This window comes from Typha angustifolia, chromosome 14 (genome assembly GCF_048772165.1).
Source record: "Typha angustifolia cultivar Huaian chromosome 14, ASM4877216v1, whole genome shotgun sequence".
Taxonomy (NCBI): domain Eukaryota; kingdom Viridiplantae; phylum Streptophyta; class Magnoliopsida; order Poales; family Typhaceae; genus Typha; species Typha angustifolia.
Genome location: NC_133252.1, coordinates 2,828,516 through 2,852,211, shown reverse-complemented (window position 1 = coordinate 2,852,211; position 23,696 = coordinate 2,828,516). Strand labels below are relative to the sequence as shown.

Here is a 23,696-nt window from a genome sequence, read left to right as displayed (position 1 = left end):
TTAAAAAATAACTCTTTAATTATGATTTTAGCAGCTTTGGACTGTTAAATTAGTTCCGGAATAGCAAGAAAGGGCCTCTTTTATTCATTTAGTCTTAATAAAATAAAAAAATTATTGTGTTCTAAAACTGTAGGTAAAGACCATACAAAAATTATATGTAAAATGAATACCTTCAATTTATCAAAGTTTCAATGGAAACCAGTTAACACCTCTGAAGGCCAAAGGTTATATAGATATTAATTCTAGCATTGGTTTAACTTGGTTAAATTCCCACCTATCAAAAAGTAGTTTTTTCCTAGAAAGAAAATTGACTTTAAGATAAATTTTGACTGTGTAGTAGCAGTCTTCCTGAACACTATTCACTTATCTCAGAAACTGAGAAGAAAACGATGAAAGAAAATAGAAAAAGAAATTTTGATGGTAGTACAAACTGATACTTGAAATTAATAAAAGAAGACCAAAATTTGTACCATATCAGAATCCAGGGAATGAGAACGGCATTATTATAATTTGATGAGTCCACCAAAATGAAAAGAATGAGTAGAGTTACAAAAACCAAAGTAACCTCTTGTTCAGCTTTGATACATGATTGAATATGAAAAAAAAAATTGAAAGAAAAAAAGGATCGCTTTTGCAAAATATTTGCATTGATACAGAATTTAACAGGGGCACAAATACCCTTGATACAGTAGTGCACTTCTACCTTTGTACCTTTTATATCCTCCAAGGACTGGATCACCTCTTCACAGGACTCAGCCAGATCGTTTCAGATAATTTACTCACAGGAAAATGAGCCAAATACTGGATAAAAGAGTAGGCTAATCCATATTCATCTTGTCTGGCAAGGTTTCGTAGTAGAAGAGAGTGAGCAATTAGTCAATTACTGTACCAGATGCCCTGGAAGCCCCGTTTACCAGGCAACCTTTATCGTTGAGATAAAGGAACTACACCCCTGGAAAAACAAAATATTTGGAAATTGTCAACTAGAAACGACTCGAGGATAAGCAACGTTCCTGTGAAGTATGAGAAACGAGGTTCTTGGTATTTAGCACAGAAAACGACCAAAGGACTATGTGAGATACTGATTATTATTTTCAGCAAATCAATATAAAGAAGAAGGAAAATGACAGGATTACCATGAGAAGAAAGGCCATTAGAAAAGTATTCTCAGGTATAGAACAATCCATCCAGCCATGGAAAAAACTGCAAAAATATGAACCCAGAATAGAACTGCAGCTGCTTCCTTTCCGCAGCCTCTTAAACTGGCAACTGCTCCTGTAAACCAAAATTAGATACTACAATTAGATAAGAAAATTGCTACCTAGAATAACCTTCAATATTAAGTATATATTCTAACATGATCAGAATTATTTATCAAAGAAAAATAAGAACGCACAGATTTGTCTCTAGCCAACTACTAATCCCACAAATCAGCTAGAATATTTGGTACCCATGATTGAAAAGGAGTTGTACAAATTATTTATGTGTGAGCCATTTGGTTGTATGAAGTGGGTAAAACAAGCTTCAGATAAAGCATATACCAGAGAGAACGGAAGTCGGCATTGAATGCTGTAGTAGGAGGACAAATTTGAACATTTTATCACCCTTGGGGATGAAACCAAGCTTGTCAGCAATGGTAACAATGCCCAACCCTGCCGGAGGGACCAAGACCAACCGCCCAAATATAATTGCAGCAGTTGTTCGTAGTCCAAGTCTTTTACTTCCTGCACCTGGACCTGAAAGGCAATGAAAGCCAAAGCAAATTACTAGAGAAGTACTCAACGTATAGAATGCCAGTTACTGCAACTGCTTCATTAACCATCCTACATGCATCATATCTCAAGGTACCAACTATCACTTGTAAGAATTTAACCACTAAAAGGCTAACTTGTTGCAAGTATAATTAAAAAGTCATGGTTTTCTTACTCACTGCATCTTACTAGCACAAATGAAAAGGTCATTTCCGAAGATAATGTAGAATCACGAGCTTGTGGTTGATAGGAAATTCTATAGCTTATAAATCATAAATATTGCATGAGACCTTCATCAACACAAGGAGATCATAGCCAAGGATATGCTTACAAATATAGTGGTACAAAGATAATCACAAAGTATGGTCTGAAGGATTAAAAAATATATGTCCAGCTAGGACTCAAACACTCAGCATCTTGGGCAACTTTTGTGAGAGCAGTGGGCAGCATAAAAAATAACAAATAACTAATCCAGTGGTATGAGAAGGTAGAATCCCCCGAATTGAAAAATTGCCGCTATGAATTCATAAGACCAAATTAAGGAGTTGAAATGGCAATCTATAGTCCAACAAAATGAAGGTGACAATCAAAGTCTAGATTGAGTAATAAGATCCATTTAGTAGTAGAAAACAGAAACAAGATCATCTGGTATCCTCTAAACCAATGGGTCTATGCAGAAAGAAAATTTACTAAATGATCCCAAGGTTCTTTTTAGGTAACTAGGGAGCTTCAATAAAGTATAGAAGAATCATTTAAACTCATTATGCAGCATTATTTGGAAGATGACTTCAAGGAGTGGGGAAATTATAGTGCTTCTTTAACTTACCCTTCTTCTATAACCCAGACCTCATCTTGGAGCGACCAAAGCAAGTCAATAGATGACAGGGATAAGGCAATGGGAGGCTTACCCAAGAAGTTGGGAGAGAAAGGAAAGGGAGGTATGAAGTCTCTATGTTTGGATATAGGATATATCTACCAAATGAGTGTTTATGATAACACACATAGGTAACACAGAGACTAAAAAGAAAAGATTGTACTTCACAAATAATAATAACAAGAAAAGAAAGCGGCCTCTGAAGGACGCATACGAAGTCTTACGTTAAAATATGTTTAGTTCAAGATACCACAAGTACTCCACTAAAACTTACATCTACCAAAGCAGATATTATGAACGTGTACGTGTGCTTATGTGGATATATGCTTGTATAAGCAATAAATCAAGATAGATACACTAATAAAATAAAAGAATCTCAAAAGGAATATCTAATCTTATTCAAAGAAATATTTCTAATGATTTTCGTTTTAATTCTTTCTTCCTAATTTTTATATTATCAAATCTTAGATTATACCATGTCAAAGGGTATTTTATTCAAATTGTTCTCTCAGTAGGAATATTTTGATAATCTCATCAGTATGGTTAGTTAATTTTTGTGATGGTAATACGATAGTTATAGTAGGGTGTTAATTAGATTTTTTTTAGGCAAGGCATGGTCTTTCTAGAAAAAGAGAATGGGGTGTTTGAACATGAAAAGTCCATAATGTAGGGTGTGCTTTGGAAGTTTCTTATTTAATTATTATTATGAGTTAAGGATTTTAAGTTTAGTCAAAAGAAAACATGACTATAGACCAAAGATTGAACAGAAAAAACAACAATGTTAATCGAAGGAAAGCAAGAGATTACTAACCATCAACAAGGTTACCACCCAAGGCGAGCAAAATGCACGGGATCATGGCTTCCCTGATAATAGGCATCCATCAGTTCAAAAAAGTTTAAAGTTCGATTACAAGTTGATAAAACTAAAGATTCTAAGAACTTCAACACATTGCAACTAAATTTTCCGAGAAAACCATTTCCCAGATATTAAGTCAATTCATGCAAAAATTTTGCTTTAGTCAAAAAGACAAGCATTCATAAGCAAGCTAACTGCCTCTGTTCATAGATTCTAGTTTCACATTAAGAATAGGAACATAGAGCAACAAAAAATAGCAGAATGATTAGTATATTCAAAATTGGACTGCAGAAAGATAGCCAGACTTCATGCATAAAGAAGGGTTGCACATAACTTGCAATACAAGTCAAACTCCATTCATATATCACCAATTTTCAAGCCTATCATCTATTCAATTTCATTTTACTATTTTGATTATCTCCAACAGAATTACACGGACACCACCATACTACATTCTCCTTAACTAAAGGAGGTTCCCACCACCACCTATTGTAGTTAGACATCACAAGCCAATAGAAAAGGACAGAACTCAAAATGCCCCTGTGTGCACGCACATGTATAGGAAAATTTATATATAGCTTATCCTTGGATCCTTCTCATTCTTAACTAGTTAACAAATTACCCTGACAAAATAGTCCCTCAAAGTTACTCCATGTCATTAACAATAATCCTAGTAAACAACTTCCCATCATATTCCTACACTTCAAATCAACAAGAAGATCAACATCAGATTCTCAGACACATGTAAATGGCACAATCAGTGTTTGAAGGTATCAAATTCGTAAAGATGTCTTAAGCAGAAAAGAATTGAATCCATGATCTAGTCGTTTCTGTTTATCTGGATACACTTAGAAGTATCTAATATAGATCCCAGCTGGTAAATAAGATTTTTCACATGACATTTATCAGTTACCACTCTGAATAAAAGAATAGATTAACATGCTTGATACAAATATATTAATTGGTTCATATGTGCTCAATGTCAGGAAAAAATAACCCCAGCATGTGCAGGTGATATATGCCAAATCAAAAACCTAAAAACATGAGCTTCAAGTATGAAAATCCTGTCTAACAAACACATGAACTTTAATCAAGTGTAAGTAACAAACTCTCACATATTACTTTTCTTTAATTAAGTCAGTTTGATCCATTTGGTGGTGTTAGTATAAAAACTATTTGGAGCCTCCAATAACGAGGAAAATTTTCAATATTCCATCCAATAACAAGAGCAGCTGGTATTTTAATAAAAACCAGAAGGGAGAAGTACCCAAGAATGAGACAGCTATCAGTAAAGAAGAAGAATGGAGCATCATCTGTAAGGATCAAGTGCTTCAGAAATGGAATTGTACCAATGAAAATTGCCATAATCTGCCACAAGCAAATGAATAAGAATCAGTTAACAGTAGGAAAAAAATCAGACAAGCAGTTTCATGTGTATGGACATGTTATAGATGTCAAATTGGTTTTGGAACCAAAGAAAAGGTTCTGAAACCTAAGCTATCATATACACTGTCTAGATCTTAATCTATTCTGATTTTACTTACAGATGCAATAATGGGTGGCTGGAAAATCTGCTTTATCTTCAATTTCTCGGCAAAGTAGAATATTCGGCTCATTAACTGCATTAAAAGGAAAGTCAGTAACATGATAATTTCAAAAATCATAACATTGAAGCAGAAGCTATACCACAGCTATTTGAATTATTAGAATGGTCGATTAGAAGTGAACAAAATCCATAAAATATAGGAAGAACATAAGTCCTATTCAATTCATAGACACAAGAAAGAAATGCTCACTTGAGCATTAGCAGTTTCAGCAAGCTTAGAAATGTTTTTTCTTAGAAACAATCAAATTTGTAGTTTAAGGCATGAAGAGGCTCTGGCTTGGAGTGTTGTCGAGTATTGGTATGATTTATAAGCTTTTTGTCCACAAAAACATATGCAATTGCTCTGCTATAGTTTTCTAAATAAAATTTGATTAAAGAATGAACTTCTTTCCTCAACTAGATGCATGAACAATTTCAGACTCTACGAATAGCTGACGAATTTAGAGCGATTAGTAAATCAATAGAAAGCAGACAATCTAGCAGTCATGCTCACTATATGATCTCAAATGATAATCAAATATGCATCATTCTCAGTCCTGAATAACATCATATAGTAGAGGCACATACTTTTGCTTCCTTTGAGGACTCGAGACTTCTTGTCTCAATGTCTTCTGAAATTAGCAAGGGCACTTGTTCTGGTGCATTGTTGCTCACAGGTAACTTCATTGGAAGTTTCTCCTCTTCAGTGCCATCGAAGGTTTCACCTGGTGGTGGAGCAAGCATCTGAAACACATAAGTGTATAGGACAATTGCACCAACCTGCAAAATATAGTTCATAGCAACTCAACTAAATATAATATTAAAAAATGCCTTAGTTACTGTAGTTAATAAGTCGCAAAAACCAGTCTGATAGAGTTATAATAACTAGTGTTGTATTATCACTCAAATGCAAGCTGCAATTCTTTATTTTGTTGTATTGAACTCAAACGTGGAAAAGGAAGATCAATGTGTTCCATATAATAGGAAATATGTTCACATTAAAGAAGCCTCAGTAATAGGACATTTAGCATAATGACATTGCAAGCTGATAGTAAGAAATATTTCAGGCAAACTTCAGAAAAGGAAAAAGTAAGAATTGTCTAGTTCATGAAAGTTCATGGTACAAGGAGCTTTAAAAGAAAAGATATGTAAAGTGCTATATGGCTGATTGACCTTCAAAACTCAAATTAGAATAATTAACAAATCATACCCATTGACCAAAAGATATGTAAGCATTCCCATCCTGGCTACACTTGCTAGAGTCACCAAATGGATTTGATTTATCCCGACAAAGAGCAGCAATCAGGACAAGAGGTATATTTCCAATGTTCCCTTCATGTGAAATAAACAATTTACATGTCACAAACAAAATACTGACAAATAAAAGAGTCATAAATTCAGTAAAAAGTGGCAACACTTTAATGCACATATCAACAGTAAGAAGTCAAACTTTGTTAACATTGTTCAAGACAGATATTGAAGATATCCAAGAGAGTAAGGAATTTGACAACCATAAGTTGTGGTGAAAACCCACCTTAAAGAAACACTAGATTAATTGACAACATAAAATAGATAAACTGTACAATTGTGGCTTTAATTAAGTCTGCTAATAGACTAATTTATAATTTAAGAATTGATCTAAGGAAATAATGAGGCACTTTGAAGAATAGCTTCATACAAGAACTCCGTGAATGAAAAGATTGGACACTTTTCTATAATGCGGTTAGATGGCCTGTCCTTCTTAAAAAAAAAAAAACTAGATATTCTAGAGACTGAAAAAAAAAGTAGAAAATCTACAACCTGCTTACAGCTAGAGATCAAATGTAATGACCAATAAGAACTGATTGGATTCTCAACAGACTGGGGAACAACAGAGATGAGCCCACATGCCAAAGATTTGCCAAGATAAGAATTTTGAGATGTCAAGAGTCCATTAACTTACACAGTTGCTGGCGGAAAGAGAACTTACCAATTCCAATATGTATGATGGTGAACTTGAAGTACGGATATGGGGGTTGAACAATTGATGCAACAAGAAGACCTACAAGCGAACCTGATATCGTTCCCAAGATAACATTTACAGGAATAAACCACCTGCACATGCAGAATTCGTTATTCCGGTTCTCTCTACAATCAATCAGGATGTAAAATAAGGAAAATGTGATAACTAAAATACAGCAAATTAAACATTTTCCAGACCACAAGCATCGCATTTTATCGGATCAACCAAATTTAGCTTCAAAATCAGGAAAATGTAGAAGGCCGCATTCATATCAAAAGATATAATAACTGAGGGGAAAATGGGAAAAAAAAGACAAATAGATATGATCGTAAAAGAATTTATATAATCATGCAGTAACTTTTTTCTTGCAAGTAGTAAAGGTATAAATAAATCAATAAAGCTTACCACTCTATCAACTTTTGCAAGGAAATAGCTCGTCCAAGCTGAGAGAATATCAGACAAGGAAGTAGAAGGGAAAAAACTAGCTGCAACATTGATCATGAAGAAGAATCAGTAACTTAATACACTGGAAAAGAAATAAAATATTAAAATCTAGCAAAAAAAAATCTAAAAGAGTTGTTTTCAATTCATGCTGGCTCAATAAGAACCACTGTGATGCTTGCAAGCTTTGATCTGGAAAAATAATGCCTACAACAATTATGTTCCCCTTCTAAAGGTCACTAGAGAATTGATCTTTCTTCTGATGCATAGAATTGGATTATGGTTTCTCTTTTTTCCCTATAATGAGCACATGAATATCATATAAGACACTGCCAAGTGCTCAAAGCTTAATGTAGTTAAAAGAGATGTTTGCATTAAAAGTCCAATGAAGGTTGTCTCGGTAGATGATTATTTTTTTCAAAGAAAATCTGTCTTTTAGCATGCAATCACAAGAAGACAGAAGACAGCTACATGCAATTATGCATCAACAATGAAAGACATGCTCATTTATAGAACATTGCCCAGCGGATATTCGCTTTGTACCAGGTAACCATGAACAATTTAAAATTTTTTAATTTTAAATTTAAGAAAGTAGCAACAATTTTTGAAAGGTTGTCACCTTTTTAAGTTTCAATGAAACAAGGCTCCAGCATGTTAGGCCAAAGAAAATAAAAACATGAACAATTTTTCTGCAGCTCAGCCGTAAGATTTTTTGTACCATCATACAGAACTCTGACATAAATCCTCCAGTCAAACCCACATGAAACTATAGTCTGGGCCCCACCAACACTAAAGTAGTTATACGGTACTGGAAAAAAAATGCTTTTCTGCATCAAAACCATTGCAGATTTTGTATCGTCTTCAATTTGAAGAAAAGAAGAAATAAAAGGACATAAATCTACAAGCACTTTCATAATTGACGCTATTGTAATTTTGGTAATTGAATGATAACCCGGAAGACCTATGCGTCTGATGAGACATATTGCCACCCATCAACCCGGTCTGTTCTCCTATCGTATCAGTAATTCATGAAAGAAATATGCATACTCCTTTGGCCTATTAGCTTACCCAAATTTTACAAACTACTTCTCGATTAACTACATGAAAGAAATTTAGGGTAATTTAGGATCAACGGAAGGACCAGCCAATTTAAAAGAAGCAGCAATTTAAAGAACTTTGTTATCAAAATTTTACAATTTTAAATTCACTCTTACCCCGTTAAGAAGCTTTCGACCGTTCGCAGGAAGAATGCTAACATACTTGGAGGCCATAAGAAACCCCATAAAGCACATGGTGAACACCTTTGCAATCGGCAGAACAGCAAACTTCATCGAAGCGAGAATCGATTCCTCACCGCCGCTGCCGGTCTCCATGATAACCTCCATCAAAGATCTCGCCATTGTCCTTCCACTATACTCCACTATCCCAGATCCCCCAAGCAACAATCTTTCGTTCCCAGTAAAAGCAGCTTTGCTCAGATAAATACGAGCGACGAATTCCTGAAAAGAATGGGAATTAAAACCAATAGCAATCGCATTCCACTAAAAGGGACACTCCAAGATCAGAGAAAGATCGAAGTCAGGCGGAGATCTAACCCAATTTTCTTCCACTCAACAAAGACGAAGACAGAACGATCTAGATTGGCCAAACGGCACGAAAACAAGATAGAAAAACAAAAACGTACCTTTCTCCAAGATTAAGATATAAAAAAGTACTTCTCGATCCCCCGTTCAGATCTGAAACCTCTCAAGACGATGACAAAGACACCCAACAATTTCGCGCAGGGCTCCTCCTCAACTCTCTCTCTCCCAATCTATCTAACGACCGATAGTTCGAAATCTTAAGACCGTGGAAGTATTTAAACCGGAAACTAAGCGGACAGGATTAACCTCCGAGTTTATCGGAATAACGACTCTGCCAACAAGCGTAACGTGCACTACCAGTGTGGAGGAGAGGCAATGCCAAGTGGTACTCATACTATAGCTTTATCTTTTATTTTCCCAAGAAAAATATAACTTTATTTAATTACAATCAGCATCATCGAATATTATAATCTAATGATCAAATATTTTACAACTATATGACATAAGTCCACACTATAGTTAATCTTTAGTAATTAAATTTGAGGTACTATTTATTCATTTGAATAAATAAAATTTAGGAGAGGGTTACTTCGGTCAAAAACTTTATCTTAAATTAGATTACGTCACCCTCCACTTCCACTTCCTTCCTTCGGACCTTTACTCATTCCATGGAAGTCAAAAGATCTCCTTTTTTTCTGTAACTAAGAAGGTGTATTATGAAAAAAAAAAAATTGGGTATTTTATATATTACACCCTATGTTTATTTATTTTTAACAATTTTATAATCCAGCCCTTATTTTTTTTATAATTTTTATTCAACACCGAGAACTTACAGTGTATTACGAGAAAAGAGAGGGTATTTTATATATTACACTTTATATTTTACTTATTTTATGATTCATATTTTATTTTAACGAATGTTATAATTCGACCCCTAATTTTTATAATTTTTATTTAACACTGAGATATTATTTTAATTAATTAATATAAATTAAATTATTAAAATACTCTCATCATTTTATAATAGAATATTTCTTTGTCGATACTTTTTAAATCAACGGAGATTGTTAAATAAAAATTATAAGAAAAAAAAGTAGGAGTCCGCTCAGAATAGATAAAACATAGGGTGTAACTTGTAAAATTACTATTTAAACTTTGATGAGTCCCTTAAATTAGTGCTCATTTAGTTCTAGATCCGAAGGTAGGTGATGGTTAGGTTCAATTATTGCAATAAAAGTATGGGGGAACTGTTTGATAAGATGTCATGCCATGTCACGACCCACAAGCTGGGTGGGATAAAATAATAGCTATCTAATTATTCCCAATGCTTTGAATTATTGAAGTCGACAACTAGCTCTGGACAAATTTATATCAACCGTACACTTGTCTATGTTCCAAAGTTGTCTGCTTCTCGGTAGGTTTGTAATTTTAATTGAATAAACTTAATTAATAAATTAGATATTAATTTTCTTTTCTTTTCTTTTCTTGTTTGTTTTAAGATCTCAGTATTGAGTTATTCTATCTATGTTTCACGAACTGAGCTTGAGCTGAATTAATTATCCCGGCGGCCCTAATTCTTGGCCATTATTCAGGTTTTGGCCACTTGGAACAAAAGACAGCATAAGATAGAGGGAGAAAGGGATAAGAGTACCGATAATGATGGATCAAAGGAAGGACTTATTCATGCATTTATAGATAAAAGGCACTGGATGATTGAGTTTTGATTGGAGAAATTGGATTGGTGGGTGCAATAATTATCTTAACCCCCCCTTTTGATTTAGGAATCATAAAACAATCTATTCCAAAATAATAGCTAAATATTAAAATAGTTGTTGTAAGGAGGATAAGATGGAAAATTACTAGAGAAATAATTTTCTTAGAAGGGTCTTCAAGAACAGAGGGGGCATTGTAAATGTGTCCAGTGTACTGTAGATATTGGGTTTTTTTTAATGAAGTTTAGATATCGTAATAATCCTATTCAGCGGTATAAATATTATTATTTAAAATTATATCTTATAAGTTAAATCTACTTTAAATCAAATCAAAAGGTATTTACCATAATTTTATAAAAAAAATATAATACTTATTTCTTATTTTTTTCACTTTATTTTATATCAAATATTAGTGAATATAGGAATGATTATTCTTAGAATAAATTTTACTTTGATAATAACAATTAAGAATTGTTATTCCAATTTCAACCTATTAATCCACGTATAAATGATGCCAAATGAATAATGGCAATTCTAGAATAGGTTTTCATATTTATTATTTTTAACATGAGAAATTTATTTTAGGAATAACTAATTCTATATTTACTTATATTTTAAATTAATTATTTTTATGTGATATAAAGTGAATATAAGAAAAGATGAAAAGAAATTATCTTTTAGGAGAGTATGTAAATATTTTTTAATTTTGGTACAAAGTAGATTGATGGATAAATATTAATATTAAATTAGTGTGTGATATAAAATATAATTTAATAAATAATATATATATATTATAGAATAGATTTGTTATGATGTTTAGTTATTATAATAAAATAAAGAATTATATTATGGAGCAAGGAACTAAAAACTATTTTGAAATGATGGGAGCTTAATTATTCAACCAAACAATGTAATTAAATAGTTATGCTACAAATTATTTGTCTATGTAGATAGGCAATATGAATTATTTGTCAAAGTAGTTGATTTGTGGATAATGTGAGTAACAACTATAGAAGGAGATATAAATGCACTCATAAAAATTATAATATTATTACGTCAGACTACTAGCATAAGTAATTAAAAGAGATTAAGAATTTAAACTCATATATAAATGTAAGATGAAGCAAATATAATAGTTATGATATTTTTTTATAAGAGAGTTGATATAGTTGTCTAACATATTTATAATAGAGAGTTAGACACATTGTCCAGTATATAATCTAGGAACTACATGCTCTTAAATTATCAGAAAAATAAAACTATAATTTTATTAAAAATATAATTCATTAAGATAAAAAAAAAAGTTTGTAAAATATATAAATCATTGAAATAATTACTTAACATTTATATGATTTCTTATGCGATACTAACCTATATTATATTTACTAAGACTCATTAGATAACTCCCTAACTTATATTAAATAAATATTAATTTCCACAATTTTATTTATAGCCCAGGTAATGCAACATCAATTGAAAGTCACCTATTTAGCCAAATAAATTTATAAGTGACCTATTTGGGTCAATTGCATACGTCTTTTTTATAGAACTTAGCATTTAGCTAAGGTCCGGGTCATTTCACTGCCCATTTTATCAGAATACAAAATAATTCCTAGCTCTAGAGAGATCAAATATAAAATACTACAAACTCTCCTGAAAATTTATTGTCTACCTAGTTTGGCTAACCAATCGGCTGCTCTGTTTCCTTCTCTATACGTGTGGAGAAACTTGATCCTCTTGAAAGATAACAGCATATTGAAACAGTTATGAACTACCCCGCTTAGGCGCTATGAACAGTTGTCCTCACCTCTGAATATCTTGACTATTGATAGTGCGTCAGTTTCAACAATTACTTGCTCTCATTTCCCACAAGCTTCTCTTAACCCTGTCTACAGCGCCCAGACTTCGTTGTAGCTAGTGGAGTCCGCAATAGTTGGTTCTGGTGCCGCTTGCAAAAAGGTACCATTCTCATCACTTATGATAAAGCCAGCCCTGCCCTGATACTCTCCTGCCTTCCAAGATCCATCAACATTGATTTTAACCCACCCTTGTTGAGCGTGTTTCCACCGGATGTTAATATTATAATTATTCGATCTCACAAAAACTTCCCTATCTTTCAAGTAGTCCTAAGCTAGCATAGCTGCCTTACTAGCCACAACCCGCGCCGTTGCGCTCTTCCCTTGAAAAATTCTTTAATTACGTTCTTTCTAAATTGACTTAACCATTATATCCGACTTTTGATCTAACCAGTCTGGTTCAGCCATGAAGCTTTGACCTCTACTCATCTTAACTGGTTCTGCACAACAAGCTCATACTTCACTGGCGAACCGGTAGGTGCAGAAGAGGTGTGTGGCCGATTCTAGTAAATCGCATACTTAAAAACAAAACTAATTTGGCAATTTTGCTCCATAGCAGATGTTGGCCCATAGGCTGGCCCATTACATCTTATACACGTCTGCAGCGGATCTTCTACAGCCTCGAGAGCATAAATTTTCTGCTCCATGATACGTTCCTGGGTTGGCTCACAAAAGCAGATGAGAAGGTTTAAACTTAGTATTTGATCTTTGAGGGACCAATCAAAGACTATTATCTTGGCTGTGTATGTGTGTGTGTGGACAAGGATATATGCATTAAAAACTACCATCTTTTGCTCACATTTCTTACTATTCTTTAATAAATTCTTCATTCATATGCCACCCTCTTGTTCTTGCTTGGCTATTTCAATCCTCTTCTTTTAATACAAAGCTACCCAAAGTTGCTATTATTCATTAATGCTTTATTTATGCTTTTAAGCTACAAAACAAAGATCAGGTTAGTGAATGCTCCCAAACACTAGGCAGAAATAGGCCGTTCTCCAATTATTGAAGTCAATAGGTCCATTCGTTTCAAAAGAAAAGAACAAATTTGTTCTTTTTTCCCTTCATTTCCCTTCCTTTTCAATTACATTCTCCCATCTCACTGCAGGGAAGCAAAGGGTCAATAGAGAAGTTATTACCATTTTGCATAACTCTGATGTGAGTTTTTGGACTTCAAATCCTGCAAATGATTTGATGGATTAGTTGATAAATAGAAATTAACCTAATTTCTTGTGGCATCTTTATCTACGAAGTGCACGAGAAAGAAAGGAACAAGATGCGTGCACTTGATTAACAAATGAAGATGGGTAGTGATGAGTAGTACCACTTTGGCATCCAATCACCATAAGAAAATATCAAATCAAAGAAATAAGTAGTGTTCATAACATTGACTGCGCTTAAATAAGTGAATGTTAGCATCAAAGACTGTTCACAAATAGTTTGATTCCACTCATTCTAACATACAACTAGTTCTGAATTTCTATATCTTTTCAGCATGAAGCCTTGATCTTATGAGTTTGGATTAATTTGAATGACTTGTAGCGTTTCAAGAGAGGCCACACCAGTGAGAAGAGTGGAGATATACGAGTTAGTTTTAATTGAAAAGAGCAAATAGGATCCAAGAATTATAAACCATAAGCACATGTATGAAGGCAATTCCTACCTTGATTCCTTGTTTGAGACTTGATGTAGATCCTATGATGTACTTAACCCAGCTCAGGCCAGCTACAAGTGGACCAAAGTGGTTGGAGATGAGATGAGCAGTGGCATTAAATGCCACATGTGGTCATGTCAGTCTTTGCTCTTCAGACGCATCCAATTCAACAACATCTCAGATCTTTGAACAAGAAGAGACCTCTGAGAAATTCTTGTACAAATAAATTAAGACATGAGTACATCTTCTGAAGGACCAACTTGGCACAATTTGATGCAAACTTTTGTCAAGAAAATTTACAAAGTTGTACACTTTTGGCTCTTATTAGGAGTAGAGTGTGAGTAGCCCTTCATTAAGTGGTGGGGGTTCTTAACTTTTAGAAAAGAATCATTAAAAAAGACTTGGTTGCTGTCTTTGAAGCTATCATACAGAGCAATTGGCATAAACTAAGGAGCTAGATTGAAGTTAGCTTTCTTATCCATCTGACCTTATTCAATTAAACTAGTTAATCAAGTTGCTAATAGCCATAAGCACATGTACTAGCTTCTTTGTAATATATATATATATACACACACACAAATATGAGAGTTGAGAGTTTGATGAATGTGGTCCCTTTCAGTGCTACTCACCCTTATCTATATTACGATACAAGACTTGAAGCTTGTATTCTACTATGGATGCCTTGTCCTTTTCTATTGAAAGTAGTGCTATATAATCCACATATGATATCAACAACACTTGAAGGAAGAGAAGCGACTACAAGTGTGAGAGAGAGAGAGAGTAGAGAAAGAGAGATGGATATAGGGGTTAAGTCTTTGCTTAGTTTGTGCCTGATTGGTGTGTGTTGCTTGGCCTTATACTTCTACAAGATTATCTGGTCAGTCCCTGAAAGGATCCGAAAGCAACTACGGCGACAAGGGATCGACGGCCCTCCGCCGTCGTTCCCTTACGGAAATCTTCTCGACATGAAGAGGCTCGTCGTGGCGGCCGCAGCCAAAGGTGGAGGAAGAAGAAGAAGTAGAAGAAGAGGAGGAGGAGGAGGAGAAGAAGTTATACAGCATGACTACAGGTCTTCTGTGTTTCCTCACTATGAGCAATGGAGGAATGAGTATGGTATGAATCTTTCTAACCTCAATCTTCCTCAGTTTCAAAGGAACACTAGTATTGTAGAGGATAAGGAATAGAACATGTAGACTTATATTTGCTCTATTGACTAGTTGTTATAATTGTTTAAGCTGTAGATGGCAAAGGTTTCTGGACTATTCATTGGAGGGGATTAATTAATGAGGTTTAATTACATTTGAGACTAAATAATTAGCATCAAAACAATTGATGCGGTTTTGTTACATATACTTTTGTCCGCATGATCGGATTATATATGATTTTATGTGCACGATGGTCATGGTACATAGGCATGCATGGGCATGCATCTCTCTCCTGCTTCATTCGCAGGAGATCCTCTGCAACACCCAACTGTTAGTTTCTGTAGCAAATTAAGAGATGCCAAATAAGGGAGCGTTAGGAAATTGGTGCAGCCGGATCTGCGGGGGATCGGTGCGGATGATGCAAATCCCATGTTTGGCGGGATATATATATATATATATCTTAAAGATACCATGAATGGTCATTCTCATGAGCATGGGGGTCTCATTCACTAGGGTTTCGCCCCCACCCCGAATCATATGAATCTCGATAGCAAGGGACCGATTACCAAATTAGCCCTAAACTTAATGCTCAAATTATAAATGTCAACTAATTCAATTGAACCTATCAGTGATAAATTATTTGAATAAACAGCTTTATTTTTTAGATGAAATTCTGATAAATTCAGCTAAGGTTGATTTTTTTTTTCTTTTTGTTCGTATAAAACGCTATTGATAATATTAAGTTTGAGGTGTTAGCCGGCTTCGCAATCTGTTATCTATTATCTGTTAATACATGGTATTAGAGGTGGTACACGGGGGTGTGTGTTAAAGACATAATATACATTATTATCCGATTACATAAACAATGAACTGAAATTATGTCAAGTGCTCTCAGAACTATGATGAAATGTAATAATATGGCAGTAGATCTTTCACCACTTCCAATTTGCAGAAGGAAAGTATCACATAAGTAGTTAAAAAAAAAAACCTGCTGGGCTCTTTGTTTCTTGATTCATTGTATTGTGCTCTTTCAAGTACTTGTCAAGATTGTGCAGCTTAGACTACTCAGTCCCTTACAAAAGAGATGGGCCTACAAAAAAAATGTTAAAAAGGAGGTAGTTTATCTTCTTCTTTTTCAAATATTTTTGGACCCTACTAGGGTTTTTGGATATGACCCACTTCAACATACATATAAATATACATATATATTATGATTTTATTTATTTATTTATTTATTCTTTTTCCTGTGGGTGTGTGTGTCTTTGTAGGTCCAGTGTTCTCATATAGAATGGGTAACATAGTAATGTTACATGTGAGCCAGCCAGAGGTGGTGAGGGACATCAGTCTGTGTGTGTCTCTGGATCTGGGGAAGGGCAGCTACCTGAAGAAGACCCACGAGCCTTTATTTGGCCAAGGCATCCTCAAGTCCAATGGGGAGACTTGGGCCCACCAAAGAAAGATCATAGCACCTGAGTTCTTTTTGGACAAGGTTAAGGTAAATGCCCTATAAAAACACTTAGACTTTGGCTTCCAGGCATATAATTTTTACTTTGCTTATAGAGAAATTAAAATTTTAATAGTGGCCTAATTAAACTGCTGGTGAGATTTTTAATCTTGTAGAGGGTAATCAATCTATCATTTTATATAGAGTTAATATATTTTTAACTCATCCATCTACTTCCAACATATACATTTTAGTTTTTTTTTTTTGTCACTAGCAAGGTATCTAATAGTACAATAATTTCCCTTTTTTTGAAAAAAATAAATAAATATAGTTATCAAATTATTATTCTTCTCTCAAAAAGTAAAAATAAAAATAAAAATAAATATAGTTATCAAATTAATGCAGCCCAAGTAATTTTTCACATATAATGCAGGGCATGATGGATCTGATGATAGATTGTACATACCCATTACTGAAAGCATGGGAGGATAAAGTGGAGCAGAATGGAGGAATGGTGGAGATGAAGATTGATGATGATCTGAGAACCTACTCTGCTGATATAATTTCTAGGGCTTGTTTTGGGAGCAGCTATGTCAAAGGAAAGGAGATCTTTATGAAGCTTAGAGCTCTACAGAGGGTTGTCTCAAAACCTAATATGTTTGCTGAAATTACTGGCTTCAGGTTCATTCCTCCTTATTCCTTCTCCTATCTTATTATAATTATTAATAAATGAGTTTAATTTAGAGGTGATAATTAAATTAAATATTATTTTTTTAAAAAAAAAGTGGGAATTTAATATGTCCCAACTAAACCTAGCTATCTATATTAATTGATCTTGCAATGTGAAATGATTTAACTCTTTAAGCACTATCTTATTAGCGATAAGTAGGTCAAATGTAAAATTAATATTTATATATATACCTCTCAAAATATATATTATTTTAAATTAGTCTTAATAATTTATAGAAATATTCTTAACTAAGAAAAATAAGAATATTTTCATCTTTTTATGTCTAAATTATTTAAATTATTTAAGTTTTAAAAGGTATACATACAAATACTAAATTAAGAGGGGGGTACGAGTAAATAGAGGATTTTTGAAGGGTATATATGCACACACACAAAAAAAACCCCTATGTTATAAAGGGCTATTTCTTAGGGTTTTTTTGTATCTATTATGGCAGATACCTTCCGACGAAGCGGAACCGAGAGGCGTGGAGACTGAACAGAGAAATCCACTCCCTGATACTGAAAATAGTGAAGGAGAGTGAAAGAGGAGGGGAGAAGAACTTACTGCGTGCAATCCTACGCAACGCGAGCGGCGACGAGATGGGGAAAGCTGATAGGTTCGTAGTCGACAATTGCAAGAGCATATACTTCGCGGGCCACGAGACCACCGCGGTGACCGCCACGTGGAGCCTCATGCTGCTCGGGCTGCATCCCGAGTGGCAAGCTCGCGTGCGCGAGGAGGTGGTCGACTTGACCGCCGGTGGCCGCCCGCCGGATGCTCGATCGCTGCACAAGATGAAGGCGGTGAGTTCTTACTTTTCACTACTTCACGCCCCGCCCCGTCTTCTTTTTACTATTTCTATTTCAATCCTTACTCTCTTCTTTTTTTCAACAAAAAAATAAACTAAATTAGAGTGAAAAATTACAATTAACACCTTATATTTTGACTCTATTATAAATAAAGTTGTGGGACGAAATAAAAGGTTTATGATATTTTTATTTATCTTTTCCCTAAATTAATCATTATCTCTTTCTTGCCGTATGAATTTTAATATTAAATATAAATAGTTTTGGATTAATGGTTTTACCTTATATTATATTTGTCTAACGAAATGCAAGGCTCTATTTGTAAATAATAATAATAAAAAGAGAGTTGTTTGTAATTTTCTCTAACATTAAAATTTTAAAATTACTCCCTTTGTTCGCAAATCGGAGAGGATCCGGATTCTTGATGCAAAATCACACTGGCCCAATAATGCAAAATTATGGGTAAATATGCAAGGAAGGCCTAATGGGTTGGGTTTATATCTCAAGATACCACTAGTAACTCTTCTTCCATGTCTAACTTCCACATCTATTTCAACTGCAGCTAACCATGGTGATCCAGGAGACACTCCGGCTATACCCGCCGGGAGCGTTTGTGTCGCGGGAGACACTCCAGGAGATGAAGTTCGGTGGCATCCACATCCCGAAAGGCGTCAACGTCTATGTCCCGGTCTCGACGCTGCACCATGATCCTAAAATCTGGGGAGAGGACGTCGACGAGTTCAATCCGGCGAGGTTCGCCAATGGAGTCATCGGAGCTTGCCAGCTTCCGCACATGTACTTGCCGTTCGGGGCAGGGACTCGGACTTGCCTTGGCCAAAACTTCGCCATGGTTGAGCTAAAAATTGTTCTGTCACTCATCCTGTCAAAGTTTCAATTCACTCTATCACCAAAATATCATCACTCTCCTGCCCTGAGATTGATAGTGGAACCTGAATTTGGAGTGGATCTCATAATGAAGAAGGTAGAACCAAAATTTGATCACCGAATGGAAAAGAAAACTAGTTGAGCTGATATGTGCAACATTTTACATCTTGACATAGCAATCATTTTTTTCAATATAACTTATTGCAGTTCTGGAGGATATTTTCAGTACCTAAGAACAAACTGATGCAAAATTTTATCCTAAATTTGTAACTCAAGACAACAAAGTGACAGCATTATTTGTCTTAAATCCATCCCAATTCAAATGCACTTCCACCTTAACATATCTAACAGTTCTTTCTGTTTCAAAACATGTCTGGACATCAAGCAATATCTTGAAATCAAACTGAGGAAAAACTTGCTCCTACAAAACAATATTTGCATGAAAATAGGAAAAATCTCCTGAATGACCTTCTCGTAATGACCAAATTGCCAAATTATCTATGTATATCCTACCACAAGGGCAAGGTTGCATTTCCTAGAATGATTAAGTAAATAATTAGTTTCATTCTGTGGGAAAATAGATTGAACACAGAGCTTCAAGCTAAAGAAACTATGCCTCCTAAATCAGCCTGAAATCAGCTTCACAACAATAATAATAGCATTGAGAACTATCAACGGCATTCTCAGATACTGGGTGGCATAAATAAGCCCAATGAATTGGCCTTTCAATGATTTTGTTTGGCCATTTCCTGAAACTTCAGAGAAACTCCATCCCCTGGGCGCAAGAAAGCGGTCCTCATTTAAAATTGCCAAAGCATTTGCAAGAAGAAGTATTCCTTCTAGCAATGTCCACAACCCCATACCTGCATGATATGCTTCTATTATTTCATCATTGTCGCAGCTGATCTTGATCAAATCAAAAGTTCCAATCTCAACAGTATAACAGATTATTAGATGCTTGTATGATATATTATTAAGTGCAGGCATAATTTTGATTTTCAAAAGTTGGTAAGCAAGTGCCCCAATAACAAAAGAGAGTACCTAACTAGCTGCTAAAATGTCTCTCCTAATTAAACATATTGGACATGTATCAACAAACAAAAACAAATGGAAACAGAAAATACAGTAAAGGGCACCAAGAGGAAAGTACGTAGGAAAAAAAAATCATATTACAGAATAATGTCATTCTAATTAGTCAATATAAAAATTCAGTAAATATGCCTTGTTCTCATTAAATGCATGGGCACTATCCTAATTGAATTTCCAAGTCAGAATTCCAGGCAATATACTATGCAAAATTGCAAATTGGAATAGGCATACAATTAAAGTAGATTCTGAAGACTGCAAGTTATAAAAAGTTGATCTTGAAAAAACAGCAATACAAATAAGGGAAGTACCAAACAAGCCAAATATCTTAATGAACATATAAAAGGTATGGCGAAAATAGCATGTCAAAAAAAATAATAATAAGTATATCTTTGCATTACAGAGAGAAACACCAGTGATACAAGAAGATGTTAAATCTATTTATAAATCATAGATCATCATGTTGAAACTTGAAAGTCAGAGCCAACACAAGTATAATAAGCTGGAACATTCCTAAGGCATATCATAATGATACTTGACATAGATTATCCACAATATTTGTACTCCTAAAACTAACTAAAATAGTTCACTGACTATTTATAAAAAACAACAAGATAGCATGCCAATCTGTTATTATATGGCATGTGATGATGTGAAGATCATCAGTAAGAAATTGCCATTTAACTGTTGGCAACTTGTAGGATTACACTCCAATCAACATGATGATTATGTTTGTATTTGTATTAAATTATAATATCGTCTGATAAGCAAGACAAAAAGAAAAATGTTTGCATCATATCTTACTGGAAAAGTCTGAAGTGCTTCAAATTGATAGAGATGCTCACAATTATCTGATTATGTAATAGTATAATAATTACCTAGATTTTTAAGCTCCCACATTCTCTTTCAATGGTAGATGACTTTACAGGACAGGGTTATTCAACAGTGATTTATCAGAATCAGAAAGAATAAAAGATTAAAAGTATGGTGTGCCCTAAAGTATACATGCCAATTCGATGACAAGTTTTATGCGAAGTTATATAAACTAAAGCAACACGTAGATTATCTCTTCTTCTTTTTTTGAAAAAAGTCCGTAGACAGATAATTCATTAAACTTCAAATAAAGGTTACAATATATACATAATAAAAGAAGGGAAGATAGGATAACATCCTAAAACAAGCCTCGCTCTTGACTGAATTACAGACTGACCAATAGTTAATCCAGTGTATCAATATGTAACATTCTAGTATTTAGGCAAAAAATAAAACGGAGGGGATAGGACATCGGCCCTAGAACAAGCCTCCCTCTTGGTCTACCAAGATTGTCCTCCAAAGAAGAACCAGCTGCATGAGATTAGGATTCAGAGAGTTTCTCAACAAAGGGTCGGCGTCCTATGACTTTCACTAGCTAAAATAGACCCAATCATGACAAGAAACCAAATTCGGCCCCTAATGAAACCCTACTTGACAGCAGCTAGCACTGCAGCAAGGCCCAATACGGCAAGACTACCACCTAACTACTGTCATGGCGGATCGGCAAGGAGAGGGCAGCGCGGGAGATCAGCGAAGTTAGAGGTGAAGGAGGTCCAGAGTAGGAGAAGAAGGAGGTGTCGGGCCTCGACTAGGTAGCTAGGCAGCTCAGCACCGCCACCTACTCATTCGGCTAGCCCCTAACCTTGAGAGGAGGGAGAGAAAGAAGTTGAGGGAAAAGAGGGATGGAAGAGAGAGGCCTTGCAGGAGAAATCCTCTCCCCCTCCCCTAGCGCGCCGGCTAGAGGAGGGAAGGTCTGCGAGAAGAACCCCTCACGCGAGGGGGAGAAAAAGGCGACCAAACCCTAGCAGAGCAAACGTAGATTATCTTGTGATGACCACAATCTAGATTCTATCTCTTGTTTTGCTCAACAACACCACAGTTATGAGAAAGTTAGATTCAATGCTCCTTTCATATTGGCAAATCCCTCCCAGATTCTTTCTTTTTGCAATATTATTGTTGGATGAATTGCCCTTCTGATCCTCATAAAATTGACCTCTAATTTTTTTTCAAATTCAATATTAAGTCCCACCCAAGACTGTACGTTCCAATGCTAATTGCTATAACCTTCTCCTAGCAGCAAGAAAACACCTTCTGCATTATTAAACAGCATTCTAAAGTACTTTGAAAATTACTACAAGAAAAGTCTAGCTCCAAACTATATTTCTACCAAACTCCCCTGGACACCTATAGCTTTATGCCAGTAAATCTGATCACCGTCTTCATCCCTATAGACTTGCAAGCTAAGAAGGTCACAACTAAAAAACACCCTAAGGAGAACTTCAAAGAAAAACATAAAACCTTTGATGTTGTCAGGTTGCTCTTGCAAAAAGTAGAAACCATGACTGGAAACTAAAATACTTCCAACTAAGTAATAGAAAAATAGAAAAGTAAAATGCCCCATAAGCAATTTGTAGTAAATCAAACATAGTCCTCATCAAATCGATTGATGTGAGTAACATTCAAAATTCACAGCAACAATACATAGTACATAGCTTAAAGGTTCCCAATGTAATTCAATCCAGCAAACACAAAACTTTACCTGCGGAAGACCCAATCAAGATCATAGGCGGTGCTTAGAAAAGAAAAGAAAGAAAATTTGAGTGAGTTGAATCCAATCTAAAGAATCTTGACATTATTTCCGAAATAGGAGGCAAAGTTGGACGAATTGAATCGAGATCTTTCTATGTCGGGCCAAAACGAGACGAATTGTTTGTAAGTTGAATTGGTTTTGGAGCAAAAGAAACATCTAAGTTGAAATAGATTAAAGAACTATAAATTGGTTGATTGGGTCGGTGATGCTTACCTCGATTGGATTCTTAGAGAAAAGAAGAGAAGTAATCTCGCCTTCCACCTTCGCCTTCACCTTCGCCTCCAGTCTAACGCACCGTCTCCGTCTTCTAACATTGGGGGATTTCGTAGTCATTGGTTTAGGGCAAGTTTTAAAACGCCTCTCTTTCTCGATCTAATTTGAAATTTAAATTTGAAATATGTTTCAAAGAAATAGAACGTTCATTTGTTATGCCGTTAGTTTTGAGGCAAAATAGACGGTCTTTAGGAAACTATATTATTAAAGAGAAATTACACCCTATCTAGTTTTATTTGAGCGAGTTATTTTTTATCATATTTAATTAATGTTAGAAGTCAAATTTAAAAATATTTATTAAAAATAAAATTCTAGGTAATTAGTTAAATTTTTTAATACATCAAAAAAAATACTGATATATATATATATATATTCTATTATTATCATTTG

The 23,696-nt window shown here is 34.7% G+C and overlaps 3 protein-coding genes across 3 annotated transcripts; 1 reads left to right on the top strand and 2 right to left on the bottom strand.

The window, feature by feature from the left end:
* Positions 1–529: 529 nt before the first annotated feature.
* On the bottom strand, positions 530–9,334 carry LOC140776650 (protein PIN-LIKES 6-like). Its single transcript, XM_073120427.1, has 12 exons — positions 9,194–9,334; positions 8,724–9,008; positions 7,474–7,553; positions 7,036–7,160; positions 6,277–6,398; positions 5,655–5,846; positions 5,026–5,100; positions 4,749–4,849; positions 3,437–3,489; positions 1,542–1,736; positions 1,137–1,275; positions 530–952 (listed from the first exon to the last, which is right to left on the bottom strand). Exons 2-11 carry the CDS (start codon positions 8,907–8,909, stop codon positions 1,154–1,156), a joined length of 1,251 nt encoding a protein of 416 aa, XP_072976528.1. The 5' UTR covers positions 8,910–9,008; positions 9,194–9,334; the 3' UTR covers positions 530–952; positions 1,137–1,153.
* A 5,716-nt stretch (positions 9,335–15,050) lies between these two features.
* LOC140776739 (cytochrome P450 714B3-like) lies at positions 15,051–19,471 on the top strand. Its single transcript, XM_073120563.1, has 5 exons — positions 15,051–15,427; positions 16,728–16,954; positions 17,337–17,584; positions 18,088–18,436; positions 19,002–19,471. The coding sequence occupies exons 1-5, from the start codon at positions 15,109–15,111 to the stop codon at positions 19,464–19,466; spliced, it is 1,608 nt and encodes a 535-aa protein (XP_072976664.1). The 5' UTR covers positions 15,051–15,108; the 3' UTR covers positions 19,467–19,471.
* A 347-nt stretch (positions 19,472–19,818) lies between these two features.
* Positions 19,819–23,386, bottom strand: LOC140776740 (uncharacterized). The gene is made up of 2 exons (XM_073120564.1): positions 23,247–23,386; positions 19,819–20,187 (listed from the first exon to the last, which is right to left on the bottom strand). The coding sequence occupies exon 2, from the start codon at positions 20,183–20,185 to the stop codon at positions 19,949–19,951; it is 237 nt and encodes a 78-aa protein (XP_072976665.1). The 5' UTR covers positions 20,186–20,187; positions 23,247–23,386; the 3' UTR covers positions 19,819–19,948.
* Positions 23,387–23,696: the final 310 nt, after the last annotated feature.